The sequence below is a fragment of the Panulirus ornatus genome, chromosome 35, assembly GCF_036320965.1.
Source record: "Panulirus ornatus isolate Po-2019 chromosome 35, ASM3632096v1, whole genome shotgun sequence".
Classification (NCBI taxonomy): domain Eukaryota; kingdom Metazoa; phylum Arthropoda; class Malacostraca; order Decapoda; family Palinuridae; genus Panulirus; species Panulirus ornatus.
Genome location: NC_092258.1, coordinates 13,275,847 through 13,297,674, shown reverse-complemented (window position 1 = coordinate 13,297,674; position 21,828 = coordinate 13,275,847). Strand labels below are relative to the sequence as shown.

At 39.6% G+C, this 21,828-nt stretch overlaps 1 protein-coding gene across 3 annotated transcripts in view; it reads right to left on the bottom strand.

Annotated features, from left to right (window-relative positions):
- The window catches only part of Gprk2 (G protein-coupled receptor kinase 2), a 324,238-nt gene that overhangs the window by 267,600 nt on the left and 34,810 nt on the right, over positions 1-21,828 (bottom strand). For all 3 annotated transcript variants that reach the window (XM_071683096.1, XM_071683094.1, XM_071683095.1), the window contains exon 2: positions 2,535-2,630. In XM_071683096.1, the coding sequence (XP_071539197.1) occupies positions 2,535-2,630 (96 nt within the window). The remainder of the gene's footprint in view (positions 1-2,534; positions 2,631-21,828) is intronic.

The following is a 21,828-nucleotide window of genomic DNA, read 5'->3' as shown; positions in this document are numbered from 1 at the left end:
AATCTTGTATGCACCAAGGAACATGACTTGTTCAATGTTTAGGCACTAGTATTACAGAAAGGGAAGGAAATGAAGTCTTGAAATGTTCAGTAACCGACATAAATGACAATCAGTTTACAAAAATGACTCATCCCATATAAGACCCAAGGTCCTCATGAAGTCTCCCTATACATGCTAAAAGAATGCATGGAGGCCCTTGTTAGACCACTAGAACTACTGGTCTTTGTTGTTAATGGCAAGGTTAGTACTGAAGATGTGAAAGAGGGCAAATGTGATCAGAAAACTGCAATGAACTACAAGCCAGTCTCACTAAAAAGTATGGCTTGCTAAACATTGGAAATGATAATCATAAAGTAAATAAATGTCTTTTCACAATGGAGAATCTTTCTAACTGGGAGACAACAATTTTTCTGTCACTTCTGTGACAGGATGAGTGCCATTTCAGATCAAAGAGAGGGGTAGGTAAACTGTGTATTCCTGGACCGTCAGAAAGCATTTAACACTTTTCCCCAAAGAAGGTTGACATATATAAAATTAGATCTACAAGCAGGAATTGGATGTGGGTTATTTCAATGGACAGACGGCTGCCTTGCTGGAATGGAGAAAAGAACGCAAGTAAAAGTCACAACCATGATGTGAACCAGAGTTAAAGTGACATGCCATATGTCTTAGTCTTTGACCCACTGCTATCAATAATGTATGTAAATGCCTGATGGACCAGAATTGTACCTAAATATGTTTGTGGATAATGCTAAGGTCATGAGAGAAACAGAGAATGATGCTGATTGCACCAGCCTATAGGGGGATCAAGGCAAACTCCAAAATTTATCCGATAAATGGATGATGAGACTCAACCCAAGTAAGCACAAAGTCATGAGGATGGGACAAAGGCCTTGATACGATCATTACATTGCGGGAAATGAATTACACAAATCAGTATGTGAAAGAGACCTAAGGGGTCAACAGGGGTCAACACTATCTAATCTATTGCCTGAGTTACACCTTATAAGAACTGTGAAAAAGGCAAACTGTCTGCTTGCAAATATAAGTATCCTCATTCACATATATGGAGATGGGCATATCTGGTAAATTATTCACTAAAAACATCAGACAATACCATACCTCTCAAGTCTGGTCACCTCATTTAAAAAAGCATAAAGGAATGATTGAGAGGGTACTGAGAAAAGTAACTAAAATGGAACCTACATTAGCTTTAATGACAACCTGAAGGCTACAATGCTGTCCACCATAAAGAAGAGAGGAGGAGAAAGGGAGACATGATAACAGCCCTAAAGATTCAACATCAGTTGGATGATACCAACAGTGAATAATTCTTAAAGAGATGCAGCACCATGACAAAAAGCTGGTTAGAAAGGTTGTTCAGAAGCACCAGTTTAGTTTTAAGGTGGCAAACGGATGGACTACACCAACCAATAAGAGAGTGAATGCTTGCAGTTTAAAAAGGTTTATGAGGCTACTTGATGGCATAGAAAGTTCAACCAGTAAAGAAAAAAAAATCTGCCTTACCATTCTAGTTATCTTTTAGTGAAATACATATGAAAATACAGCAAATACTTACATGTGTGGAAAGTTTTCCAAATGAATAAATGATCTTGCTGCAACACAATATATACACACATCCAATTAGTACATATTTCTCACTACAACTATATTCGTATTACAATTTTCAGCTTTTAAATGATAAAGGTTCCATTGTTTTTATAGATTTAAATATATTCACATTATTCAGTACATAGTTTCTGTGGTCCATATATGCTGCACCTGGGAATGTAAGTGTATATATGGAGGAACATCACTATCACAATTCTTACAAATACAGTACAATATGTCTTTTCAAATTTTCTTCTGTGAGTTGAGTGAAAGCAAACACCTTTAGGAAAACTACAACCACTGCTGTAATCTAAGCTTTCAAAGTTTATGGCAACTAGGAAATACAAAATAATTAGGATTTTTCTCTGCTACCCTACTCCCATGGCAGCAATGTTATTTTACACTCCTCAACATTTTGTAAGTAATTGTAATGACCTGGTGAGTTCTTAAAAATAAAGGCAAGTATATGAAAAGTGTCTCAGATGTAAGTAATTACTTTCTGACTTACTACTGGCCCACTTACCCTAATGTGGGGTACTAGCCAAAGGCAATCTTTACCATATATCTCACATCAGCAGTTAACAAGTTAAATAACCTGTAAGTTACTGAAGATAATATAACCTACCAGTACTCAAAATGCTTTAAGCAAATCAAATGCAGCATCTGCACATACTCTTTATCAACATTCCTGAAGGGAAGATGTACATCTCTCCTAACAGATTATACAATGCAAACAATGCTGTTAAAAGTACAGTAAGAGAATTATCTTAGTTGCTACGGCTGACACTCTTAGTTAACTATATCAGCTAGAAAAACAAAGTGTTGGACTTTCAATAATGTAACAAATCATGAATATAGCCAAAAGTTGATATATATCTTACAAAAGAAATTAGACAGATACTTTGGAATAAAATCATACTCACCTAATTTGTTTTTTAAATCTAGACATTGTGATATATGTGGAAACTGTAGTAGTTTTCTCCATTTTTTGCTTTTTCCCTTATTGCTGTCTGAACCTCCTGAAAAAAAAAAATATATCTTAGAATACCATATACTTAATCACAAAATTCAGTAAAAGGAAATCAACAAATCAATATGATATCATCACAGCACATAACGTAGGTATATGAGGAAGAACGTACAACAGTCTCTTTCAAACCACATACAATCCCTACAAAGCTCAACTTGAGGACACCCTTGCCACATAACAGTAGAAGGAGTCAAACTTTGATCCTCTGTGCCAATCACTTTCAGACAGTTCAGGAGAATCCACAGTAAAAGGTAAAGTCTCAGTGCATAAAGGAAAAGTGCATATAAGCCTAAATGGCTTACATCTTCAACCTTTGTCTGTAAGATGTAGGGGTGGAATGAGTAGAAAATTCATCTGAATCCATCAGGAAGTCAAAATACAAAAACAGAAAAATATTTCATGGGTCTGTGAAATATGAAGGTACTAAATGAAGAGTTTGAGGGAGTAGACCTCTTAAAACATTTGATATGAGCAATCTGCATGTCATATGTCTGTGCAGTAAATAGAAAAGTTGAATGTGAAAAAAAGATAGTTTCAGAATACTGCACACAGAAATAAGGTGAAAGAAAAGGGAAGTACTTATGAAAATCATGAGATTACAAATGATGCATTCAGCACAATTTGGAAAAAGGAAATGACAGCAGTAATGGACGTTGTCAATGCTGGTACAAGAAAGAATTTCACTGACAAGAATCCCGGGTACTTTGTGTGAGAGAGGAAAATAGATGAGGATGGTCTTTAGGAACTGCATACAAAATACAATGCATCAACAGCATCTTTTTACAGGTAATGTATACCAAAATTCATATACAGAGTTGATAAAAATATGCAATATTGAACTAAGTAAATGAAGACCGATGGTGAGAAAAAATAGGTTAAACAATAACAATGAAAGGATTCAATGCAGGATTATCAGACTATCATGATATGCAGAATACTTGAAGTGAATTTAGGGGACAGTTAGAGAACAACAAAGACAACAGTGTGGATGATGTATTGAACAGTTATAGTTTAAAAATCTAGCATAACAGGATATATCAAATGATGTTTGAAATGAAACTAAAGTATATTTTGCACTATACTAAAGCATGAGGATGAATGTAATGAGTATCAAACTTTAGGGTATTACTCTCAAACTAACAACTAAAATATAATAAGAAAAATGAAATGTGATCATGAAGAATCTGTGTGGTGGAATCAGTGTGTACCAGAACAATACCGGAGCTTATCTAAATTTCTCTATAAGCTCACACAGTCTTGAGCACACCTTAATTCTCTCTAGTTTAACATCTGGTAAAAACCTGGTGAAGTCCTCAGAGTTTCTTCACCTTCAAACAGCCCGGGCTGAGACCAGGCTACTGGTTTAGGTCAATGGTTGACCAAGCTGTTGATAGTTAAAGCCTCTATCCTGGCTGGTCGGGTACGATTTGTAGGTGTGTCCAGTGCACTCTTAAATTTCTTTGCTGTACATCATATTGCGTTTTGAGTCCCAAATGTTTCAAGTGTTTCTCTTTTTGTACATATTTCACCTTTGGATTTCAGTGGTAGTACTTTACAAAGTCTTCCATACCTGATGTACCAGCAGGATGTCATTTCTAAATGTGTAAGGTGGAAACAATACCTTTTAGGATTTTCCAGGTATAGATGATTATATACCTCTCACATCTGCACTGCATGGAGATTTCAGCCATTCCAAGTAATTTAGTTCCTTTATCACATTACTATGGGCCATGAAAGAAATCTGAGCACTCTACTTCCAAAATTTGGCCCCCTTGTAGGATGATGTTAGAACACAGCAATACTCAGCTTGTGAAACAATAAGTGCCTTAAATAATATCATCTGCTGGTTTTTCTTTACTTCTCTTCAAAGTCTGCACGATCCAGCCTAACATCCATCAGCAAGAGGCAAATATTCTTCTGTTACGTTTGCCGAAGGTCAGATCTTAGACATTATCAATCTTAGGTCTTTCACGTTACTTAACAGGTTTATGACAGTCCCAGTGTTTGTCCAGTATTCTGTAATGTTTTTGAGTACATCATTTATCCCATACAATAGGAGCTGAAACTTATCTCCAATGGAAAACATATTGTTCTTAATGGCCCACTTAGAATTGGGTTATGTCTGTAGCCTTTCAGCATCGTCTACTTGTGTGATTTTCATACATATTCTTGTATCAACTGCAAAGGATGATATGACACTGTGGCTTGTGCTTTCATTTATGTAAGTTAAAAGAATGAGGAACAGATATGGAATTTAGCATTTTACAATGGAGGCACTTAAGATGGCATCATTTACAACTTGTAATCTGTTGGTTAAAAAGTTGTAAATACATCTCACACAAATTTTCCTGATACTCCCATCTTTTGCATTTTTTGTGCTATGATACCATTGTCACATTTATCAAAACCTTTAACAGTCTGTGTAATCAAATTGGCATTTTCTTTGTTTTCCAGAGTTGCAACAATCCTAAGAAGTAGCACTGAAGTGCACTAGCTATGGAGAGACTATTGCCATGGCCACACACTTGGGGAGTTCCAGTTGGGAACAGGCATCACAGATATACATAAATAGGTAGATAGAGAGATAGATAAATAGATGAATTCAGCAATCCTATCATAGTAGACAAGTATAGGAGAGACAAGATTTTTCCCAACCTGAAACCTTGTCCTGCGTTATGCAGATTATTCACTTTCATAAATTCAGTCAGTTTGCCTCTTAAAACTCATTTGAAGATTTTGCCTCTTAAAACTCATTTGAAGATTTTAATAGAGTGGTGTTAATGTTATCAGTTGATAGTTTTCTGGGGCTGCTTTGCTTCCAAATCTGTAAAGTACAGTAATGAGAGTCAGCTTCAGATTCTCAGGAATGATGACAGAATCTAGACTTTTTCTCCAGGGGGTGTTTCATGCTCGTGCTAGAGGTGTTTTGCGTTTCTTTATGAAGAGTGAGTTCCAATGGTCCAGGGCTGGGGCTAAATGCATGGGCATGCTCTCAATCATCTTAGTCATGTTTCTATATGCACAGTAAAGGGATTGTTTAGGAAAAAGTCTCCTGATGGTTTTTGGCTGAATGAAATCATACTGCCTCTTTAGAACCTCACTCATCTCCTGGTAGTCATTTCTAATAAGAACTTCTGTTTAAACTGGGCCATCAGAGTCTGCAGTCCTGGACTTGCATTTTGTGCATGAGTAAAAACATTTGGGGTTATTTCTTATTTCATGAGTGGCTTCTTCATTTTCCTGTTTCATAATGACATTTAGTTTATGGTCTATGACCGATACGTCATCTGGGAGGTTTTCCTTCCTTTGGTGGGTAAACAGTGGCTTCTTCAGAAGGGTGGAATTTCTTTTGTCTCCAAACATGTGTTCATCTTTCTTGTTCTAACCTAGACCTTTTATGCTCTCTTCTTGCTGGCACATGTCTGTTGCATATTTGGAGAAACAAGATGGTTAAGTCATTTAAACTCTTCCTCAGTTTTGGTATTTGGCAGTTTCCCATTGTGTTCCACACATCTCATTGATCACATCCCAATTCATCCAATAACTATTAAACCTGAAATTACTTAAAACACTTCCATTGTTACATGTGTTCTTCTGTCTTGGAAGTTTAGCATCCAGACTTGCTTTAACTTCAATTAGGTTGCGATGAGAGTATGGGGTGTCTGAAATGGTATGTCATGTTTGGTCCATATTAGTTGTAACAAATAAAGATCAAGTCGAGTGTTTTTTCTTCTGGTTGATTTTGATATTTGTTGACTTGAGTAAGAACTTTTTATATAGACTGAATAACTCTCTTTTCTGCAACTGTTTCTCCATGCTGCTTCCAGTGTCAGCAGTTTCAGCTACAACATTCTTTCCTGCCTGTCTCACTTTACAACAATATGGTAGGATAAAGTCTTCCATGACAAGAATATTTGGAACTGGTTTTCTGAGGTCAAGGCAAAATTCTAGTTTCTCATCTGTTTTGGAAATTCTTGAGGCTTTCCATCCAATTGCCTATAAATCAATGCAACAACCAGATTTGGGTTTTCAACCTTGACAATGAGTGCTTCTACTATCTCATTTGAGCGAGTTCTGTTGTTATTTTTATATTCATTTGTTATACTTTGTCGCTGTCTCCCACGTCAGCTAGGTAGCGCAAGGAAACAGACGAAAGAATGGCCTAACCCACCCACATACACATCCACACACATACATATAAATACCTATACATCTCAACTTATACATATATATATATATATATATATATATATATATATATATATATATATATATACACACAGACATATACATATATATACATGTACATAATTCATACTGTCTGCCCTTATTCATTCCCGTCACCACCCCACCATACATGAAATAACAACCCCCTTCCCCACATGTGCGTGAGGTAGCGCTAGGAAAAAACAACAAAGGCCACATTCGTTCACACTCAGTCACTAGCTGTCATGTATAATGCACCGAAACCACAGCTACCTTTCCACATCCAGGCCCCATAGAACTTTCCATGGTTTACCCCAGACGCTTCATTTGCCCTGGTTCAATCCATTGACAGCACGTCGACCCCGGTATACCAAATCATTCCAATTCACTCTATTCCTTGCCTGCCTTTCACCCTCCTGCATGTTCAGGCCCCAATCACTCAAAAACTTTTTCACTCCATCTTTCCACCTCTAAATTGGTCTCCCACTTCTCCTCGTTCCCTCCACCTCTGACACATATATCCTCTTGGTCAATCTTTCCTCACTCATTCTCTCCATGTGACAAAACCATTTCAAAACACCCTCTTCTGCTCTCTCAACCACACTCTTTTTATTACCACACATCTCTTTTACCCTTTCATTACTTACTCGATCAAACCACCTCACACCACATATTGTCCTCAAACATCTCATTTCCAGCACATCCACCCTCCTCTACACAACTCCATCTACAGCCCACGCCTCGCAACCATATAACATTGTTGGAGCCACTATTCCTTCAAACATACCCATTTTTTGCTTTCCAAAGTAACGTTCTTGGCTTCCACACATTCTTCAACACTCCCAGAACTTCCGCCCCCTCCCCCACCCTATGATTCACTTGCACTTCCATGGTTCCATCCACTGCCAAATCCACTCCCAGATATCTAAAACACTTCACTTCCTCCAGTTTTTCTCCATTCAAACTTACCTCCCAATTGACTTGTCCCTCAACCATACTGTACCTAATAACCTTGCTCTTATTCACATTTACTCTCAGCTTTCTTCTTTCACACACTTTACCAAACTCAGTCACCAGCTTCTGCAGTTTCTCATCCAAATCAGCCACCAGTGCTGTATCATCAGCGAACAACAACTGACTCACATCCCAAGCTCTCTCATCCACAACAGACTGCATACTTGCCCCTCTTTCCAAAACTCATGCATTCACCTCCCTAACAACCCAATCCATAAACAAATTAAACAACCATAGAGACACCACGCACCCCTGCCGCAAACCAACATTCACTGAGAACCAATCACTTTCCTCTCTTCCTACACGTACAAATGCCTTACATCCTCAATAAAAACTTTTCACTGCTTCTAACAACTTACCTCCCACACCATATATTCTTAATATCTTCCACAGAGCATTTCTATCAACTCTATCATATGCCTTCTCCAGATCCATAAATGCTACACACAAATCCATTTGCTTTTCTAAGTATTTCTCACATACATTCTTCAAAGCAAACACCAGATCCACACATCCTCTACCACTTCTGAAATCACACTGCTCTTCCCCAATCTGATGCTCTGTACATGCCTTCACCCTCTCAATCAATACCCTCCCATATAATTTACCAGGAATACTCAACAAACTTATACCTCTGTAATTTGAGCACTCACTTTTATCCCCTTTGCACAATGGCACGATGCAAGCATTCCGCCAATCCTCAGGCACCTCACCATGAGTCATACATACATTAAATAACCTTACCAACCAGTCAACAATACAGTCACCCCCCTTTTTTTAATAAATTCCACTGAAATACCATCCAAACCTGCTGCCTTGCCAGCTTTCATCTTCTGCAACGCTTTTACTACCTCTTCTCAGTTTATAAAATCATTTTCCCTAACTCTCTCACTTTGCACACCACCTCGACCAAAACACCCTACATCTGCCACTCTTATCATCAAGCACATTCAACAAACCTTCAAAATACTCTCTCCATCTCCTTCTCACATCACCACTACTTGTTATCACCTCCCCATTAGCCCCTTTCACTGATATTCCCATTTCTTCCCTTGTCTTACGCACTTTATTTACCTCCTTCCAAAACATCTTTTTATTCTCCCTAAAATTTAATGATACTCTCTCACCCCAACTCTCATTTGCCCTCTTTTTCACCTCTTGCACCTTTCTCTTGACCTCCTGCCTCTTTCTTTTATACATATCCCAGTCATTTGCATTATTTCCCTGCAAAAATCGTCCAAATGCCTCTCTCTTCTCTTTTACAAACAATCTTACTTCTTCATCCCACCACTCACTACCCTTTCTAATCTGCCCACCTTCCATGCCAAAAGCATCTTTTGCGCAATCCATCACTGATTCCCTAAATACATCCCATTCCTCCCCCACTCCCCTTACATCCTTTGTTCTCACCTTTTTCCATTCTGTACTCAGTCTCTCCTGATACTTCCTCACACGTCTCCTTTCCAAGCTCACTTACTCTCACCACTCTCCAATCTTCTTTTCTCAAAACCTCTACAGATCTTCACCTTCGCCTCCACAAGATAATGATCAGACATCCCTCCAGTTGCACCTCTCAGCACATTTACATCCAAAAGTCTCTCTTTCGCATGCCTTTCAATTAACACGTCATCCAATAACGCTCTCTGGCCATCTCTCCAATTTACATACGTATACTTATGTATATCTCTCTTTTTAAACCAGGTATTCCCAATCACCAGTCCTTTTTCAGCACATAAATCTACAAGCTCTTCACCACTTCCACTTACAACACTGAACACCCCATGTACACCAATTATTCCCTCAACTGCCACACTGCTCACCTTTACATTCAAATCACCCATCACTATAACCCGGTCTCATGCATCAAAACTACTAACACACTCACTCAGTTGCTCCCAAAACACTTGCCTCTCATGATCTTTCTTCTCATGCCCAGTTGCATATGTACCAATAATCACCCATCTCTCTCCATCCACTTTCAGTTTTACCCATATCAATCAAGAGTTTACTTTCTTACACTCTATCACATACTCCCACCACTTGTTTCAGGAGTAGTGCTACTCCTTCCCTTGCTCTTGTCCTCTCACTAACCCTTGACTTTACTCCCAAGACATTCCCAAACCACTCTTCTCCTTTACCCTCAAGCTTCGTTTCACTTAGAGCCAAAACATCCAGGTTCCTTTCCTCAAACATACTACCTATCTCTCCTTTTTTCTCATCTTGGTTACATCCACACTCATTTAGATACCCCAACCTGAGCCTTCGAGGAGGATGAGCACTCCCCGCGTGACTCCTTCTGTTTCCCCTTTTAGAAAGTTAAAATACAAGGAGGGGAGGGTTTCTAGACCCCCGCTCTCGTCCCCTTTAGTCACCTTCTATGACACGTGAGGAATGCTTGGGAAGTATTCTTTCTCTCCTATCTCCATAATATATAAGAGTATATATTATCGAATCAAACTCCTCTACATCTGTCACACCTGCACTGGTTGTTGTTTGGGGCCCAATCCTTACTTTTTTAGTGTATCTGTGAAGGCTGCAAATACTGCATTTGAGTTGTTTAGCAAGCCACCAATAAATGGGATCTCACTTGGTTAAAGTGATTCAGTCTTTGTATGTTGACATACATAAATGTTATTACATGGCCTGTCTCTGTGTTGCTTTCTATATCTCTGATGCCCATTCCCTTCAGGCACTCTAATCAAGGGGTGATGATGGCAAAAAGTCTTCACTTATCCCTAGTCTTAAATGCCTCTGTTGAATACACCATCCCATGCATTATTCCTATTTCTCTCCTTTCAGTCCTCTTTACTTTATTTCAGTGCTGTTTTGGGAGGTTGATGTGTTCTGTTCTGCTGAACATGACAAAGACCTTTTAGTTCCTTCACTATTCTGAAGAGGGAAACCAGGATCATTTCCTCCTCAGGTAATTCTTCCCAGGCTCTGTTTGACTATGTCTGTGACTCACAAAGGAAGTGTTCTGTTGTATTGTGATGGGCAAGAAGGATACAGGTCACTGGTCCTGAAATGTGGTCCTCACAGTACACATTCCAGCAGCACCTGATCTCTAGTTATGATTAGCACAATTCTGAAAGCTAGAATCTGCATGCTTCCCCAAACTAGCATTTACATTTCTTAACCCAGTTGGTAGTAAAAGTAGTAGTGGTAGTTTGTAAGCAGCCAATGACCAGAGAGGTATATTACCAGCACTACCTGCCTGGGTATCAGCCACATTAATGATGGCTGAGTAGAGGGCTAGAACTTGAGCGGTTGTCCAGTTGCACTCCCCTGACTTCAGGTACTATAACTGTCTTTTCTTTCTGCCTCACCTGCAAGTGAACTACTGGCATTCTGTCAACAAACATACAAAATCTCTTTGTGACACATAACACTTGACAAAAATTAACTCACAAAGTTTATTCTTTGTAATTCTAGATTTTCTCCGCAGTGTACACTATGTGCTAGCCCTGCCTTTTGGCAAAATGGTCAGAGCAATATAGAAGAGCAGGTACACCATCGATTTCCGGCATTCTTGGTTCAAAGCCTTGCCGGATCAACCATTTTGCCGGACCAACCATGGTTACATAATAATAATTCATCAACACACCTCTAACCCACTAATCATACATTTCCCATGTTTCTAAAGTATACCATGGACTGCTAGATATCCAAATTAAACATATATTAAATGTCTGAGCACCCTAAGATGGTAAGTCTGTCCTCAAATTGTTTGAATCCTGTGGGGTCTTCTTCGTCTTCTGTTGTTTGTGTTTTGTGCATCGCCAGAATAATGCAGTTTCATTTGCATTATACACCTGCTCAGGACTGAGGTGCTCATCAGCTATGAGTTTCGCAAATTCGTCTACATACTTGGCAGCTCCTTTGCGGTTTGCAGACCGCTTTTCTAGGCTCACTTTATTCATAGAAATTCCATGACGCTTCTTGAATTTTTGAAGCCATCCTTCATTATAGTCATGCTCATGTTGTAATTTAAGTTCTTTATGGATAAACTTAGACAGTTCCATTATCATACTACCTGACAAGTACACTCCATCACTCTGATGCTGTCGAGACCATTCCATCATCACTCGATCATGATCAGTACTCTTCCCATCTTTCATAGTTTTTCTAATTGTCAATTGCTACTTAGAACTGCTGTCTGCATAGAATTTCAATATTTTTTCCCTTTGCTTCTTATTATCATAAAAAATTGATAAACCATCACTGTAGATGTCACACAGCTTATGCAGTGAAACACCACAGTCCATTTCTTTCAACAGTTCTACTTCATCTTGGATCGATATGGACTGGAGTTTACGTTTGACACCACGACACACTCTCATATGTCTTAGAAGCCACAGCTAGGGTTAAATCTAGCAAAATAAGCTAAGAATCTCAGAATTACGGTATCACCAGCAACAAGTGCAGCATAAAGAATGTAAATAAGTGCACCCTACACACAACTTCATCTGTGGCCACCCAGTAAACTAGTCTGGTGACTGTGGTAATTTCAAGTTCCCTCATGCAATTTTGTCCGGACTAAAGGAGGTGCCAAACCATCAGTTGCTGGCAATTCAGTGGTGTACCTCTAGTAAGTAGGAACAATTGGTTGGAACAGTAAATAGAAGTAGTAGGTAGGAGAATTAGGTTGAAGTTATCAGTAGGAACATCAGGCAGGAGCCTCAGCACACACTGTGCTAGAGTTGTCCTATGCCATGCAGCCACCAATTTGAGGGAGTTCCAGGAGGGAACAGTGTCAAAGATATAGAAAGATTGATAGATAGTCAGTCCAAATATTTTCGTGTTTAAATTTACAATTTCTTCAACAAGATATGCCAGTCTTGCCATACATGCAATTTCCCTTTTTGTAGTACCTACAGACCGTGGATCCCTTGGATTTGTTATTCTTTCACTGTGTCATGCCTCACACTCTCCAGTATGATACATGTCCCTCAAGACAAGTCATTGACACCAATAAACTAAATCAGCCCCTGTGAGACACAAGTGGTTACTTTCTGTATACGAAACTGTTGCCTACAAAAAGGAGTCCTTTCCGTTCCTTTACTATTCTAAAGAGGGAGAAGAGTGCCATTTCCTCCTCTGGTAATTCTTCCCTGCCTCTGGTCTCTTCATGGATTTTTATTTCATTTCCTTTTAACTACCCTTCTGAGGACGACAGTGTCAAATGTCTTCTGGTAATCCAAAAATATATACTAAACTCATCCATCTTTTCATTCCATGCTAGTGCTCACTCTATCATACCAGACCTTCAGTATTTCTCACAATTATTCGAGGTTGTTAATCTCCATGGCTCAGCCTGAAGCCAAGCTGCTGTGTTTTTGTTCTACACCATCAAGCTGCTGGAGGCCAAGGCCCAAAGTCCTACATAATCACTATATCCTGGGAATCTGGTATACAATGTACAGTTCAAGTGTCTTTAATGGCTGCAAGCACTGTCTCAAGCAATTCTGGGCCCTGGATGTTGAGAGCATTTTATATCAGCTGACTTACCACACCCATTAACTTCAGTGATAATATTTCAATCTTTAATATTTGTCATGCCTAGAGAGAATTATTTCTAAGAATAAGATGGAAGCCAAGCCTTCCAAGGATTTCCTTTTGTATATCATTATATACCTCTCTTGTCTGCACTCCCAAAAGTTACAACCTCAGTGTTTTCAATCATCCCCAGTAGTTCAGATTCTTGACTCTGTCATTGTGGGCTATGAAAAATCTTTACACGCTTTGTAACTACATAGTTTTGCCTGCCCTGAAACGTGATGTAAGCATACAGCAGTATTCAGTTCAGGAGAGTTTTTGTCCCCTGAGAAGCAACATCACTAAATTCACCTCTTACACGGCAGTTTAGTAATATCCGGCCAGCTGTCTTTTTGGAAGAGGCAACTGTTGTCCATTCTGTTTACTAATGGTAAAATAATGATATTACATCCTCCACATAGTTCTTTCAGAATGTGATAGTCCCCATTTCTGAATGGTATTCTGTCCTCCTCGTTTCTTCATTTCTCCCAAAACAGGGTAAAGGGAACAATAGTAAAGGAAATGCACATAAAGGAGTTGGGAATTTTAATCTTGACATGTGTTTCAACTTGAAAGTCTTCTTCAGATGAATATGAAATACAGTGAAACTACATACTAATTACTGGAATCTCAAGAGTAAGGAAACATGGCAAAGTTATGTCAAGTCCTCTGATTGATCTGATGCTGTTCTCTCTTCTGCAACCCTCCAATCACATGCTGCCTGACCTCATGTTGATGTTAGGCTTTAAGGAGATGTGTATTGATTCCAAACCTCTCCTGATCTTCTTAACCATATCTCTGGGTATAATTCTTGCCTTGTTCCCTTGAGGGAAATGTTTTTTGTTGTCTAAGTATGAGTTGAAGAACATAAGCCCCACACTCACTGATTCTTACTACAAGTCCCTGTCCAGTTTCTCTGAAATATGACCTGCTGCAGCTGGTGCAAGGAATCTCAATGACTGCCATTCTTGTTGCCTTTTACAACACACAAGGAATACTTGGGAAGTATTCTTTCTCCCCTGTTCCCAGGAATAATAATAATATATTACAAGAGGTCACAGTGGTGCACATGATCTAGTATATGCATAAAACCACGAGGAAAATGAAACATCTATTCCTGACATCACCCAGTGCCACAGGAAACAGCATCACTTCCCTGCTTCAGCAAGGCAGCACCAGGAATACAGACAAAATAGGCAACATTCGTTCACACTCAGTCTCTACCTGTCATGTGTAATGCATCGAAACCACAGTTCCCTATCCACAGCCAGGCCCCACAGACCTTTCCATGGTTTAACCCAAACGTTTCACATGCCCTGGTTCAATCCATTGACAGCACGTCGACCCTGATATACCACATCGTTCTAATGCACTCTATTTCTTGCATGCCTTTCACCCTCCTGTATGTTCAGGCCCCAATTGTTCAAAATCTTTTTCACTCCATCCTTCCCCCTCCAATTTGTTCTCCTGCTTCTCCTTGTTCCCTCCACCTCTGACACATATATCCTCTTCGTTAATCTTTCCTCACTCATTCTCTCCATGTGTTCAAACCATTTCAACCACCCTCTTCTGCTCTCTCAACTGCATTCTTTTTATTTCCATACATCTCTCTCACCTTTTCATTACGTACTCGGTCAAACCACCTCACACAACATAATGTCCTCAAACATTTCACTTCCAACACATCCACCCTCCTCCGCACAACCCTATAACCATATAACATTGTTGGAGCTACTATTCCTTCAAACATACCCATTTTTGCTCCACGAGATAATGTTCTCTCCTTCCACACATTCTTCATTGCTCCTAGAACTTTCATCCCCTACCCCACCCTGTGACTCACATCTGCTTCCATGGTTCCATTCACTGCTGAGTCCACTCACAGATATCTAAAACATTTCACTTCCTCCAATTCTCCTCCATTCATACTTACATCCCAATTAACTTGTCCCTCAACCCTACTGAACCTAATAACCTTGCTCTTTCTCACATTTACTCTCAACTTTCTCCTTTCACATACTATTCAAAACTCAGTCACCAACTTACGCAGTTTCACACTCCAATCAGCCACCAGGGTTGTATCATCGGCAAACAACAACTGAATCACTTCCCCAGGCCTCTCATCCCCAACGGGCTGCATACTCACCCCTCTCTCCAAAACACTTGCATGCACCTCCCTAACCACCCCATCCATAAACAAATTAAACAACCATGGAGATATCACACACCCCTACTGCAAAAGGACATTCACTGGGAGCCAATCACTCTCCTCTCTTCCTACTCATACACATGCCTTACATCCTTGGTAAAATCTTTTCACTGCTTCTTGCAACTTACTTCCCACACCATATACTCTCAAGACTTCCCACAGAGCATCTCCAACAACCCTATCATATGCTTTCTCCAGATCCATAAATGCTACATACAAATCCATTTGCTTTTCTAAGTATTTCTCACATACATTCTTCAAAGCAAACACCTAATCCACACATCCCCTACCACTTCTGAAACCACACTGCTCTTCCCCTATCTGAAGCTCTGTACATGCCCTCACCCTCTCAATCAATACCAACCCATATAATTTCCCAGAAATACTCAAACTTATGCCTCTGTAGTTTGAACACTCACTTTATCCCCTTTGCCTTTGTACAATGACACTATGCATGCATTCTGCCAATCCTCAGGCACTTCGCCATGATCCATACATGCAGTGAATATCCTCACTACCCAATCAACAACACAGTCACCCTCTTTCTTAAAAATTCTACTGCAATACCATCCAAACCCACCACCTTGCCAGATTTCATTTTCTGCAAAGCTTTCACTACCTCTTCTCTCTTAACCAAACCATTCTCCCTGATCCTTTCACATCGCACACCACCCCAACCAAAACACCCTATATCTGCCACTCTATCATCAAACACAATCAACAAACCTTCAAAATACTAACTCTATCTCCTCACTTCATCAATATTTGTTATTACTTCCCCACGTGCATCTTTCACTGATGATCCAATTTGTTCTTGTCTTAAGCACATTACTTACCTCCTTACAAATTTTCTTTTTATTCTCCCTAAAGTTTAATGATACTCTCTTACCCCAACTCTCATTTGCCCTCTTTTTCAACCCTTGCACCTTTCTCTTGACTTCCTGCTGCTTTCTTCAATACACCTCCCAGTCACTTGCACTCCTTCCTTGTATCATCCAAAGGCCTCTCTTTTCTCTTTCACTAACAACTTCTTCATCCCACCACTCACTCTCCTTTTTAATCTGCCTACCTCCCACCTTTCTCAAGCCACATGCAATTTTTGCATAAGCCATCACTGCTTCCCTAAATACATCCCATCCCTCACCCACTCCCCTCACATCATTTGCTCTCAACTTTTGTCATTCTACACTCAATCTCTCCTGGTACTTCCTTACACAAGCCTCCTTTCTGAACTAACTTACTCTCACCACTCTCTTCTCCCCAACATTCTCTCTTCTTTTCTGAAAACCTCTACAAGTCTTCACCTTTGCCTCCACAAGACAGTGATCAGACATCCTTCCAGCTGCTCCTCTCAGCACATTAACATCCAAAAGTCTCTTTTACATGGATATCAATTAACACATAATCAAATAATGCCCTTTGACCATCTCTCCTACTCACATATGCATAATTAGGTATATCTCTCTTTTTAGACCAGGTATTCCCAATCACCAGTCTTTTTTCAGCACAAACATCTGAGTTCCATTCTGAACGACTGGTTCTTTCTCAAAATGGATGTTGGTCAAACGTATGTCAGCATGGCATGTAGAATTCGTATACCTGTAGAGCATTCTTTTATCCTACTCAATTTGTCTTGATTTTTTTTTTTATTACACAGCTTTATTATAAGATTCTGCAGTTTCTTCTTATCTTTTATCTAAGATTCTTTAGTTCATGGATTGATTCATCCAAACCTTCAATGAACTATTCAGCAGTTCCTTCATCAGCACTTGCTGCTTCACCTGTGACTCGTAACACTGTGCAAGCTATATCTTCTTTTAAACCTACTGAACCAACCATGACTTGCTGTGAAGTTCTCGATGTAATCCTCTCCTGCTCACTCCTTCAAAGTCTCAAAATGACCTATAGCCTTTGCCTGAATTGTTAGTAACCTTAGTGGCACATGTTTTTTATTTGATCATCCATCTATAGCATCAGCAACTTTTCCATTTCATGGATCGGCCCTAGTTGTTGCTTTGTTATTATCGTCCACTTCATATTTGCCAAACCTTTCAATGCTTCACATATTTTTTCTCAGTTCTTTTCAATTGTGGAGACCATCGAATCGGCAAATTGTAGATAACATGCAATCACATTAACTTTTTTCCTCCTTTATATTGGATGTTTACCTTCATTTTCAATTCCAAATTAAGCATCTTCCTTGGCTTCTTGTCAGATCTATGAGCACCTACTGGGTTTTTCCTCTTGCTTGTCATCTTCTTTGCAGCTTAATAAAAAATGTTTAATCCAGCACAAATATTCATTAGATTTACTTGAATATCGCACACATACTGAATGGTAACAGAGAACAAGAACTGAGAAAGATACTGCGAAGTACACAATGCTGGGATCATCTGACATTCACTATCGTACCCATGCAGCCATAGCACTGGGAGACATAAAATCAAGCAAAATTTCTATTTATTTGTATATATTTATTTATTTATTTATTATCCCTGGGGATAGGGGATTAAGAATACTTCCCACGTATTCCCTGCGTGTCGTAGAAGGCGACTAAAAGGGGAGGGAGCGGGAGGCTGGAAATCCTCCCCTCTCGTTTTTTTTTTTTTTTTTTTTCCAAAAGAAGGAACAGAGGGGGCCAGATGAGGATATTCCAAAAAAGGCCCAGTCCTCTGTTCTTAATGCTACCTCGCTGACGCGGGAAATGGCGAATAGTTTAAAAGAAAAAGAAAGATTTATTTATTTTGCTTTGTCGCTGTCTCCCGCGTTTGCAAGGTAGCACAAAGAAACAGAGGAAAGAAATGGCCCAACCCACCCCCATACACATCTATATACATACACGCCCACACACGCAAATATACCTACCTATACATCTCAATGTACACATTATATACACACACAGACACATACATATATACCCATGCACACAATTCACACTGTCTGCCTTTTATTCATTCCCATCGCCACCTCGCCACACATGGAATACCATCCCCCTCCCCCCTCATGTGTGCGAGGTAGCGCTAGGAAAAGACAACAAAGGCCCCATTCGTTCACACTCAGTCTCTAGCTGTCATGCAATAATGCCCGAAACCACAGCTCCCTTTCCACATCCAGGCCCCACACAACTTTCCATGGTTTACCCCAGACGCTTCACATGCCTTGATTCAATCCACTGACAGCACGTCAACCCCGGTATACCACATCTATCCAATTCACTCTATTCCTTGCCCGCCTTTCACCCTCCTGCATGTTCAGGCCCCGATCACTCAAAATCTTTTTCACTCCATCTTTCCACCTCCAGTTTGGTCTCCCACTTCTCCTCGTTCTCTCCACCTCCGATACATATATCCTCTTGATCAATCTTTCCTCACTCATTCTCTCCATGTGCCCAAACCATTTCAAAACACCCTCTTCTGCTCTCTCAACCATGCTCTTCTTATTTCCAAACATCTCTCTTACCCTTACATTACTTACTCGATCAAACCACCTCACACCACACATTGTCCTCAAACATCTCATTTCCAGCACATCCACCCTCCTGCACACAACTCTATCCATAGCCCACACCTCCCAACCATACAACATTGTTGGAACCACTATTCCTTCAAACATACCCATTTTTGCTTTCAGACATAATGTTCTCAACTTCCACACATTCTTCAAGGCTCCCAGGATTTTTGCCCCCTCCCCCACCCTATGATTCATTTCCGCTTCCATGGTTCCATCCGCTGCCAGATCCACTCCCAGATATCTAAAACACTTTACTTCTTCCAGTTTTTCTCCATTCAAACTTACCTCCCAATTGACTTGACCCTCAACCCTACTGTACCTAATAACCTTGCTCTTATTCGCATTTACTCTTACCTTTCTTCTTTCACACACTTTACCAAACTCAGTCACCAGCTTCTGCAGTTTCTCACATGAATCAGCCACCAGCGCTATATCATCAGCGAACAACAACTGACTCACTTCCCAAGCTCTCTCATCCACAACAGACTTCATACTTGCCCCTCTATATTTTTTTCCGATTGTAAATCGGGAAGCATCTGTACATAAGAATACCTGGCACAGTCTTTAAATGTCTTTTACCTTCAGAGGTTGGGTTAAATTCGAGCACTGGAGATGGGTCTTTGATTGACCAAGTTACTGATGGAATCAGCCAGCTGGCCCACATAACCATCAAAGTCTGGCTGGATGTAAACTTTGTTAATACTTATAAATTCTTTTAAAAATTTCTCCACTATGCATCCCATGGTGTTTCCAATGGATGCTGGCAATGTGTTGAATAGTCCAGGGCCCTGGATGTTCAGGCTCATTTTTCTGAGCTTATCCCACCTTTTGATTTTTGAGGAAATGATTCACAAAGTCTTCCATGCCTGTCATGTCAGTGTAGGATTATTTTTTAGAGTAGGTTAGAATTTTTCAAGTGTATATGATGATATACCTCTCCTATCTGTGCTTCATAAAGTTCAGCCAAAGTGATTTCAGTAATTCACAGTCAGTTCCTTTATCACATCAATAGACTGCATGAAAGCTCTTTGAACACTGTCTGGCATAGGAATTTCATCTCTCTTATATATATGCTGATATTAGTAACAGGTAATATCAGTATTCTACTCATGAGACCATTAGCACTTGAAAGTTCATAAGGTCCATCCCACCATCTTTTCTGGAAGAGGCAACTGTTGCCTTATACTGTTTAATGAAAGTACAGCTGTCAGATATTACTACTTCAAGGGCTTTTCCCCTGTTCATTCATAATGCAGTGTGTATGTGTCACTCTGGTATTCTGCACAGCTCTTAATTTCTTTATTATCACCATACTGGATAAGCTAGAACCTACTGAAAAGCAAATTTTTTCAGTGGCCAAGTATAACACTGTTTATGCCAGCCTGAAGTTTCTCAGTGTCTTTTACAAGTGGGATTTTCATACTAATTTTTGTATCATCTAAAAAGATGATATGAGGCTGTTATTTGTGTTTATGTCATGTCATATATAAAAATGAGGAACAGAAGAGGTGCAACTGAAGTTTCTTTGGGAAGTGACATTGTTAACCTAGAGGCACTTGAAATTGCTTGTAATCTTCCTTTGACAGTTCCCCCCTATCTTTGTCCACACGTTTGACATTATACAATTCTTTCTCTGTGTCTGCCTATCCTCTATTCTGTTATTTACACTTGGGTATGCCTTATTTGTCTCAAAGTAAGTGTCATTATGTTCCTACCACATTTGGTGCCTATCAATGCAAGTTACATAACATCTTTCCTGTGGCAATAACTTGCAAATGCTTATGAGTTGACATAATCTTTTCCTGAGACATTATTTGCCTATCCTAAGCATACCAGGTAATTTGTTTGGGTCCTGAATCCTAAATTTTCCCAATAATATACAAGACCTGCTGAGATGCATATTCCCTTAGCGTACAGTGATATCTACAAAAATTGGGCTTTGCACAAATCTCCTTTTTATGCATCTTTTCCTTCACCTGACTGTCTCAATTTGCTATATCTGTCTTGTACTTTTCTCTTACGCTCCCTTTTCCCATTTCTTTCCAAATCTGGGTTTGCACATGACAACTTCCTGATCTCTCTTTTGACTGCTAATGTCTGTTTCTTCTTCTACCATGTTGGTATCATCAATTCTTAAGTTATTTTTTAAAATGACCCTCTTGTCCTTTGTACTTGCGTTTCTTCTTGTATCCTCCATCACAATATGTCTTATGGAGACTTTGTTGGTAGTGATGTTGAGCTCTTGTTTCCAAGTTTTGCAGAGATATAAATAACTTTGTATAGTTTTCTGATGGGAATGGGTAATCACCTATTTGTCCTGTTAAGAGAGGTAGCTTTATATTTGTGGGGTCCCTCTCCATCTATATATCTATCTGTATCTCTTAATTAAATGTATGTATCTCTGATGCCTGTTCCCATATCTATATGTATCTCTGATGCCTGTTCCTGAATGGAACTACCTAATGGCGGGTGGCCATGGCAATCAAGTCTCCAGTGCCAATTCTAAGCCTTTAGTGCCTCACCCTTAATAGATCACTGGCAGAGGGCAACTCTAGTGCAGTGTTTGCAGAGGCTCCAACCTAATGTTCCAACTGATTACTTCTACCTAATGCTCCTGCCTACTACTTCTATCCATTGCTCTTAACATTTTGCCAAAAGGTAGGATTAGTACACACTGCTCACCGCATGAAAATCTTTGAGTACTGAAGAATGA